Source organism: Mauremys reevesii, linkage group 2 (genome assembly GCF_016161935.1).
Source record: "Mauremys reevesii isolate NIE-2019 linkage group 2, ASM1616193v1, whole genome shotgun sequence".
NCBI lineage: Eukaryota > Metazoa > Chordata > Testudines > Geoemydidae > Mauremys > Mauremys reevesii.
Genome location: NC_052624.1, coordinates 279,436,625 through 279,446,071, shown reverse-complemented (window position 1 = coordinate 279,446,071; position 9,447 = coordinate 279,436,625). Strand labels below are relative to the sequence as shown.

At 52.2% G+C, this 9,447-nt stretch overlaps 2 protein-coding genes across 2 annotated transcripts; both read right to left on the bottom strand.

The window, feature by feature from the left end:
• Positions 1–541: 541 nt before the first annotated feature.
• LOC120396709 lies at positions 542–1,577 on the bottom strand. The gene is made up of 2 exons (XM_039521755.1): positions 1,326–1,577; positions 542–1,189 (listed from the first exon to the last, which is right to left on the bottom strand). The coding sequence occupies exons 1-2, from the start codon at positions 1,515–1,517 to the stop codon at positions 734–736; spliced, it is 648 nt and encodes a 215-aa protein (XP_039377689.1). The 5' UTR covers positions 1,518–1,577; the 3' UTR covers positions 542–733.
• Positions 1,578–2,431: 854 nt separating this feature from the next.
• Positions 2,432–9,447, bottom strand: LOC120397338. Its single transcript, XM_039523032.1, has 7 exons — positions 8,924–9,447; positions 7,550–7,598; positions 7,268–7,322; positions 6,335–6,436; positions 3,591–4,650; positions 3,029–3,209; positions 2,432–2,454 (listed from the first exon to the last, which is right to left on the bottom strand). Exons 1-7 carry the CDS (start codon positions 9,020–9,022, stop codon positions 2,432–2,434), a joined length of 1,569 nt encoding a protein of 522 aa, XP_039378966.1. The 5' UTR covers positions 9,023–9,447.

Genomic DNA, 9,447 nt, shown 5'->3' with positions numbered 1-9,447 from the left:
CAATTACATACAATAATGGCAAACTTCTTGTTTCAGGCTTAGAACAGTAATAGAATAAACTGCAGGTTTAAATTAAGTCTCTGGAGTCCATCCCCAGCTGGGACGGATCATCAGTTCTTTGTTCAGAGCTTCAGATTCTAGCAAAGTCCCTTCAGAGGTAAGAAGCAGGATTGAAGACAAGCTGGAGATGAGGCATCAGCCTTTTATAGTCTTTTTGAGGTGTAAGAACACCTCTTTGTCCTTACTGTGGAAAATTACAAGCAAAATGGAGTCTGGAGTCACATGAGCAAGTTCCTGCATACTTTGCTGACTTACAAGGCGCATCTGCCTTCTCTCAATGGGTCAATTGTGTAGCTGATGGTCCTTAATGGGCCATCAAGCAGGCTAGGCAGAGCTAACACCAACTCATCTGGGATGTCACCCAGAAGCATAGCATAAGTTTGAGATACAGACAGGATAGAGCCAATATTCATAACTTCAACCACAAAATGACACATTCATACAGACAGCATAATCATAACCAGCAACCCATAACCTGGTCTTAGACCCCTTATATGACCCCCTTTACAAAAGATTTGGTGCCACTACAGGACCTTGGTTGCAATCATATTCTATACGGTCCCAGTTCAAGTCAAGAATGTGACACAGGCATCTTCCGGTTTGGTCATTTTCTTTAAAACACGGCCAGGGTCTGCACTAAATTGCACAGCATTTATCCAGGTCACGCCTTACGCTAAATGTTCTTGGGTAGGCACAGACATTGCGTAGCATAACCTATGGCAAGAACAGTGTTTAATAAGGTTTCCAAACATAACTCAGCACACAGGCGCCGGAGCTTGAAGTTTAGATCTACTGAAGTCCAAGTCACACAGTCATGGTGACGTTGGGCTGGCGCATCTATGACACAGCCCTCACAATCTTCAAAAAGCTTTTCCCTAAGGCACTGATTAAGGACAGCATAAACAGCAACGCGTACAATAGTCCGCATGACATTTTTACGCTCACGACGTCGCCTTGGCTCAGTTAGTTCCATGCTAAGCCTCCTAAACTCCTCATAGCCGTCATCCTTGGAGTCCTCTTCAACAATTTGTACCGGCATTGAGCAAAAACAAGGAGAGCCCGGTTCATCTTCGCTGCTTGATGCAATGCTGTCCAGGGCCTCTGGGTCCTCTAGAAAGGCATCGTCAAGCTGTGGAGAGATTTTCAGAAAAGAAACAGTGTAAGTTCCCACTCCTTGTTTTTAAATATACACAACCCAACCACCGCCCGGTTCCTAACCGCATTTCACCCCATCATCAACAGTCACTTCTTAATCATTCATTTACCTGAGCAATGTCTTTTCCGTTCACCTTGTCCTCCGATGACTCCCCTGAGCTACGTTCACCTTCCACCTCTAGGGGGGCAGACAATGAGAGGCCATCACATTCATCGGTGTGCCTCACGAGAGTTTGGGATTCGGGTTCCAGCGTATCCATCAATGGCTGAGTCAAAGGGCCCTCGTGGGAACTGTCGCTCATGTAGCGCTTTCTCCACACAAGTCCAAAGGCCCTCGGGGCTAACACAAAGTCTGAAGTTCTCACCAGGGGTGGTGAAGGAGTCCATGTTCCACGATTTCTAAAGCACGCGTCCTTGGTAAAAGATGGCCTCTTCTGCCCCAGTGCTGGGACTTATGGGGTGATAGTGTTGCGCTCTGATTGGCAGAGGGCGCTGGGAGGAGTTCTTAGAAGGGTCACATGATCCTCATCTGGACAGGTCACCCCGTCCCAGAACACCACCGATTGGTCAAATCTGCTCTCAGGGTGGTCCTATGCGGCCGAAACCCATCGCGATTGGTAGAGTGCAGTGGGAGGAGTTCTTAGAGGGGTCACACGAGCCACATCCGGATGGGTCACCCCACCCTGGAACACCCCAGATTGGTCAAATCCCCTCTCCGGGTAGGCCTATGAGGGCGAAACCTCTCCTGATTGGTAGAGGGCAGTGGGAGGAGTTCTTAGAGGGGTCACATGACATACTTTGCTTCCGGTCATGTGTCCTCCTTGACCCTGGAAGTAATACCCTGTGGGTGGGACTTCTGGTGATAGGTGGGCGGGGTTTAAGGGGTCAAGGGGCGGGGTTTTAGGAGTCAAAGGGCTGATATGTGTTTGATTGATGGTAGGGCCCTAATAGTATTACTGGACACACTTAGAGGCCCTTGCCTTCCAAAAGGGTGGCTTTGTAAATTTAGTGTCAGCTCTTCTTGAAGGAAGGATTGATTCTTGAACCGCATGAAGTAAAGTAATAAATCCAGTGAGCTAGCCACACGCTCAATCTCATCCAAGCTCCCAGGCCCCCCTTCATCTTGGAATCTCGGTTTAAATGTCATACCCCAAGTAGAGTCACTTATATATCAGTCTCTGTGTCCCAGGACAACAAGCCATTCTTCTCAGCCACTTTAGCCCATGCTTTCCGGGCCCACTGGATGATAGGGAGAGGTTGGAATTTGTGGGCCCCTGCTGTTAGTGGGCATGCTGGCAGGGTGAGATTCAGTAGTATGGAAACCGGACACCCTTGGAGGCCCTTGCCTTCCAAAAGGGTGGCTTTGTAAATTTAGTGTCAGGTGTTCTGGATCGAGGGTCCTTGGAGATTCGGGACTTCACTTTGTGTTGCAGCTTGCTGAAGGTTTGCTTCAGGCACATTAACATCTTTTGGAGAACTTTGCTCCTTGAAGGGGATGGTGTTCTAGCTCTGGAGGCCTTTGGTGTCTTTGAGGGAGAACCGTCAGGACTCCAACTTGCTTTCTCCCCAGCTTGCGAAAGCCCTGTTGTACTCGTTGCAACGGACACCATCTTTCGTTGCTTGCGGGGAGCCCTTTTCGCCATTCCATCCTGCGTCTTGCTCTTGTCTGCTGGAAGGAGCCACAGCACTGGCATCTTATTGCGGTTGGATGATGCTGACGAGTCTCCTGGAGTCCATCGCTGAGGAATTCCATGGGATCTTCCCGGCAAGTCAGCACCTGCAGAGCCAGCTGGTCTCTTTTGTCGATGCTTACCACACTTCGCAGACTCTGATTGGTGGCTGGTCCTGGAGAGCTTTGAATTCACAGTTCCATTGAACCCATGTGAATGCATGATGTCTCGAACACCATGCAGCTCAGCAGATGTCTCCTTTGGAGTTTTCTCACCCTTCCTCTTTCCTGGATATGCCTTGCGGCACTGCTGGCAAACTGAGACCTGGCCCGCCAAGGGGCGGGAGCTGCTCAACATTTCCGTCAGGTGCTTGATCTGCAGGTCGTGTGCAGCCTGCCCAGCAAGGAGAGAGTCAAGGGTGGATCTTGTTAGCTGCTCAGAGCCTGGTGCCTCTGGGGCAACCTGGTGCCATTGGGTCCTGGGAGGATCTGCCCTGCTCTCACCTGCTTGTGCCCCTGGCCGCAGGCAGGAGCCTTCTCCCAAGAGAACCTTCCTCTCCATGTGCAGCTCCAGCTTCACTTCAGTCCCTTTGCTGCCGCTCACACTGGTAAGGGGCTTTCTCAACTCGCTCCTATACATTTGGAGTGTCGCTGCGAGTGTCTTCTCTGCTACTGTGGTTCCTGGAGGTGGCGATGTCAGACCCACCCCTGCTGGCAGAGTGCAGCGCTGTGGGTTAGTCTGCTTTCCTGCCGCGCCATCATTCCTGCCCGTCTCCATGGTGATATCTTCCACTGGCGTTGGAGGACGTTTGGAAGAAGAGGAGCTTGTGCTTCGCCTCCCCGTTTGCAGGAAATCGGTCTCCATCTCAGTGAACTCCACACGGGCTCCCCTGGCTGGGACGGCATGAGGCAGCTTTGCCGGGGGCTCTGGGTCCAGGGTGAGCAGCCCCCTCTGCATGACCGGATGCTGATGCCTTATGTGGAGTTCGATGGGGTGGGCAGGCTGTTGTCCCATCGCTGGGAATGCCGCTATCCTGTGCTTGCCTGGCTCCCTAGGGGGGTGGAGTGGCCCAGGCAGGGCAGTCTCTCTCCGGAGGGGAGCATCTCTGTGCGACTCTCGCACCATCTTAGGAAAGGCCTTCGTTTGGATCTGCCAGTATTTCTGAGCCACGTGATCCTGCAGCTTGACCACCGCTGTGGGCACAAGCGTGACCAGGATGGCATCAGGGGATGCCATGATCCTGTGGGCCTTTTGGGGCAGGGGTCCCCAGGGGCAGACACATGGCTCCTGGATCTCCTGTGCACGCTGAGGGCTGGTGTTGGATCTGAAGGGCTCCGGGACCTTTGCTGGAAATCCACATTTGTGCGGATCTGGGTCTACTTCCAATTGCTGCTTGGTGTCCCCCTCACCCAGCAATGGCTTTCCTGGGATGGGGGTTTGTGGAGCCCCCAGTCGCCTCTGCAGATGCTTCTGCCGGATGTTGAAATCTGAGCTATGGACTGAAGTCTGGTCCAGACCCATGGTCTGCTCTCCCCGGTCTTGTCTGCTGTGGGCACGAGGCCTGGAGAGAGGCTGGGCTTGGATGGGATGAGTGGATCCTTCCCAGCTCGCGAAGGGCATGATCTCCCCTGTGTGGCAGAGGGGCTCCAACTGAATGATGGCGGCTTCTCTCAGGGAAAAGGAGCTGGGACTCCAGAGGGCAGAGGTGGTGGATTCCATAGCGGAATAGGAGAACTGGCTCATCGCGGCTGTCGCCACACTCGGCCTGTGGGAGAGAGCAGACAGGGACAGATGGGACATGGCCCTACTGAGCAAAGGCAGGGCTTGGGCACAGCCTTCCAACAGTAGTGCAATGGGGCAGTGCCTAGGCATGCATTGCACACCACAGTCTGACACAAGGACATCAGCTGGGTAATGAAGGACTGAGAGGGGGAGAGGGCACTCATTTTATCTAGAACGATAACCCCTTCATCACACGCACATGTGCAGAACCTGGCACAATGGGGCCTTGAGCATGATTGGGGACCTAGTGCTATTTTAACAGAAAGATTAGCTAACAACAATTGCTTTGGGTGAGGAAGATGAGAGCATGTGTGTGTTACCCTCACCAGGGGAGGTTGTGAAGGCCAAGATTATAAACTATAGAAGGAACTAGATAAATTCATCAATGGCTATTAGCTAGGCTGGGCAGGGATGGTGTCCCTAGTCTCTGTTTGTCTGAAGCTGGGAATGGGCGACAGGGGACGGATCATTTGATGATTCCCTCTTCTGGTCATTCCCTCTGCTGCACTGGCATTGGCCCGTTTTGGAAGACAGGATACTGGGCTAAATCAACCTTTGGTCTGACCCAGTCTGGCTGTTCTTATGTTCTTACATTCTAACCCACTGGAAAACTGTCCTCTTCTAATGGCTGATACACTAGAGGCTAACAACATACTATTGCTCCCAGTTAATGGAGTTTCTTCAGTGGTGGAGGACTGTGCTATGGTCCTTAAAGTCCTGGGTTTGAACCCAGCTGATGACTCATGTTTTGGGTGTATCACAGAGTGCCCCACTCACTGCTTGTCTGGAGCCTACTCTGGGGATTAGCTCTCGAGGCCAATGCCCCTTCCAGTTGTCGCATGTGGTCACATCATCTCTCTGTCATTCCGGGAACTGCAGTGTCCCCTTCATGGCTAGGCCACTCAGCGTTTCCCCCTCTTCCAGGGTACAGTCCTGCAATTGCCTGTCACTCCCACAGTGACCCAGACAGTCCTCCTGATCACTGCCCCGCCGGTCTGGGCCGTGCCCTCGGTGGCTGGTAGGGAAGCCTGGGCCCACACTTCACACCGGGCTCCAGGCCAGAGACCCTCAACCCAGCAGTTCTGGGCTTTCCTCTCCCAGCCTGGACGGCTTCCTACTACTCCTGGTTCCCCTCCTTGCTCTGGGTGCACCAGCTCCAAACACTCCCCCCTCTTCCCAGGGAGGGCTGCCCTTTCCCAGCCGCAGCCCCTGTCTCTTGCCAGCTTACTGGCTTTATCGGCCCCGCATATTCCTGCCCCGCTGAGCCTGCTTGCAATCAATTCCCTGCTCCCTGGCTCTTCCTCCATGTGCACCCTGTGGAGTTAATGGGCCTGCCTGGCCACCTGAGCCCCTTCCAGTCCTATGTGGGTGGACACCCCCTCACAGCGTGTCATCGGATTGCTTTTTCTTTCAAACACAGCACTGGCAGGTTCTAGACAGTCGCCTGCTGGCAGATATTGCCGTACAGAAGGATTTGCTCCTACTCACAACCCCAACTTGTAGTCTCTGCATTTAATTTCTGATAATCCCTCACCTCACTTTCACTGGTATCTCAACTGTTATTTTAGGATACTGGAGTGTCTGGTTTTCCCTGCTCCCTCCTCTCTACATTCATTATCCCCTCCCACCTAGCCCCCAGTCTGGTGCCCCCCGCTCAGTTGCCTTACGGTATCAGAACTGCATCCAGGTGTCTGCCCACGTCCTGTACCCTCCTCTCAACGAGCCTGAGGCGCTGAGCCAAGGGGAGCTTCTCCAGGGGCACAGGGCAGCTGTGGAACAGAGAGAGCAGATAGCTGAGTGCAGGCCCTGCCCTCAGGCCCTCTTTTACCCAGAGGGGCGGCACCGAAAGGCTCCCTGTTCCCTTCTCCACTGAGGCAGCCTCCTCCCCTGCAATACCCGGGCCTTGGATGTTCTGGGTTGGGGTTAGCTGGATTGTTAGGTCATCCCTGTCTAGTGCTGAGGAGGTGAGCGTCTATCCTGCTGGCTGCATGTGTGTCATGTCCCTTCCACAGAAGCTTATCAACAGATAGGATAACAGCCTACTCTAGCTACCAACTATGCAGCTACTTCTTTAGCTCTAAGGGGTGCTTTATGCTGCAGAGCTGAAGGTCCAGGGTTCAAATCCTACTTGGAACCTATGCTGGGGGACTGGAGGAGGGGCCATTACCCAAGTGCTGCTGGATCCCCTACTCACCATACCAGAAAGGCCAGCCTTCCTCCTGACCTCTCCACCTCACCTCCCCGGGGTGCACGGGGCTGCTCCCAGAAAACATTTTCTCCCGCTCTTGGGAGGAGAGGATGGTCCAGTCCAGTTGACACAATCTACCCCTCCCCCCCACTGCCCCAGGTTAAAGGAGCCGTATGATGCTGGAAGAAGGGAATGACCCACTGTACAAGGCGTGGGGGTGGATTAGAGATGGCAACTTCTGCAGGGTGGGAATGAATTGCAGGAGTCTAAAGGAGAAGAGTTGCCTGCGTGGTACATAGGTCGGGGCAGGGGAGGGATTACTCGGGCTACTGCCCCTGGGTGGGGATGAATTGCATGACGCTAAAGGAGGGGACTGACCCACTGCAGATTCATGGAGGGGGGCATTGCTTACCACGTCTCTGGGGATGCACCAGCCTCCTCCAACTCTTCCTCACAGCATCCAAAAGCTGCCAGAAGTGAGACATAAAGGAGACATTGAGCTGCTTGGGCACCCTCTGCCCCAGATTTCAGAGGCAGCCTGTGAATGGAGCCCCAGCCAGTGCCACCGCACGGCTCTGGGCACGACTGTGCCTTCGCAGGAAGAGGGGAGGCAGTTGGGGGAATAGACCCTATTTCTCTGCTTTGCATGGGGCCTGAGTCTGCCACCGCAGCTGTTGGGTGAGGGGCTGCTTACCTTTCGCTTTCTTTTTTGTCTTTCTGGGCCTCCTCTTCCTCGGAGAAGCCTGCCGCACACAGAGAAAGCAGCAAGGTTAGAAGAGAACTCCTCAATAAACCAGGGAGAACAATGAGCCGGAGGTGATTGCCATGTGGGGCCAGAGGGAAATTTTTCCTTCTGGCAGAGTATTGCACTCTGAGGCATCATGGGTAGGCATTGTGCTTTCCTATGATGCAGCCAATATAGGGCACAAAGCACAACCTATAACAGGGGTCACTGCAACACTCCAGGGGTTGGAGAAACACGGATTGATGGTACCAGGAGCCTGCAGAGTTTATAAGCATTGAAGGAGAGAGCCTGCAAAGTTCTCTCTCCTGCAGAGATGATCGAACTCTGCAGGTTTTAGGATTGCAGAGTATGCAACTAACCCCAGATACCATGCGTGGAATTCAGACCAGTGGGGAGAATTCCGACATCTGGACAATAGTGTTTCCTAGACACATATTTAGGGAATGCATGATATCGGGGTTTTCTCTGCAGCCATTTGCGATGGCCATGCTACTCCCGAGTGATGAAGCCTTTTAGTGATAGAGTTTAGGAGCTCAGTCAATGTCGCTTAAAGAGGTTAAGGGTGGTTTGAGGAAAAGTCTATAAATACCTACATGGGGAAGAAATCATTACAAATGGGCTCTTCAATCTAGCAGAGAAAGGTCTCACATGGTCCAATGGCTGGAAGTTGAAACTAGACACATTGAGACTGGACAGAAGGTGTCCATTTTTAACAGTGAGAGGAATTAACCAAGGTCATGGTGGACTGATTCTCCATCACTGGCAATTTTTTAAATCAAGATTGGACATTTTAATTCAAGGTGTGCACTAGGCATGGTTGTGGGGAAGTTCTTTGGCCTGTGCTAGACAGGAGGGTCAGACTAGAAGATCACAATGGGCCCATCTTGCCTTGGAATCTGTGAAAAACAGCACCTTCCAAAAGTCTAAGTTTGTCACATCTATGTTTGACATGGCCCATTTTCCATGAAACATTGTTAACCTGCTTTGAATATATTCCTGTCCTTTAATTCTTTATTGATTGAATCCCATATCAGTTTGTCCATTATTTCAGGCTAAGTGGCCTATAAGAAGCCAGGCCAACCCCCCGTAGCTTTTTGAATATTGACAAAACATTAACACACTTCCAGCCTTCTGGAATTCCCTCAGGAATCCTACATTGGTTAAAAAATTAATGTCCGTGGGCCAATAATCTCCTGAGCCAGCTCTTTGAGGACTCTTGGGTGGAGATGATCCGAGCCTGCTGATTGAAAACTACTTCTGTTTGGTTCCTGCATTCAGCTGGCATCAATCCAGCCTTTCCATCTCTCAAGGAGTCTCACTTACCTCAGATCTGGCAAGCCTGATCACAGCATAATACACAAGAAAGAGCAGCAGGATCCTTAGGCAGGAGGCAGAGTTGAGAAAGAGGAGGAGTGATCTCATTTTGCCGGGCTCAGGCACTAAGAATCACAGATACGCTCAAAGCAGCACCAAGTACCCAGGCTACACCTGAGAGCAGGTTGCTGCTCTGGCAACAGGCAGGCGCTGATGTCGTCTCTAGGTCACAATGAGGCTGCTCTCCTGTAATCTCCCTCTAGCCTGTGAGGTGTCAATGCTGTACATAGATCAGGAGATAGGATGGGGCAATCGCCCAAGGGGGCTGAGCTCAGAATAAGGCAGGAGAGAGGGCATCAGGTTTCCCAGGAAAACCCTGGGTCTTTTCCGAGCTCTATGACTCTCAAGCCCCTAGGCAAGGGACATTTTTTCCCTACTTGTGGGAACTCCTAAAACCCCTGTGACTGAGGCAGAATCTCCCAGCCTGAAGTGAGAAGCAGCCCTGAAGTGATTATCTAGTGCTACGAGAGCAC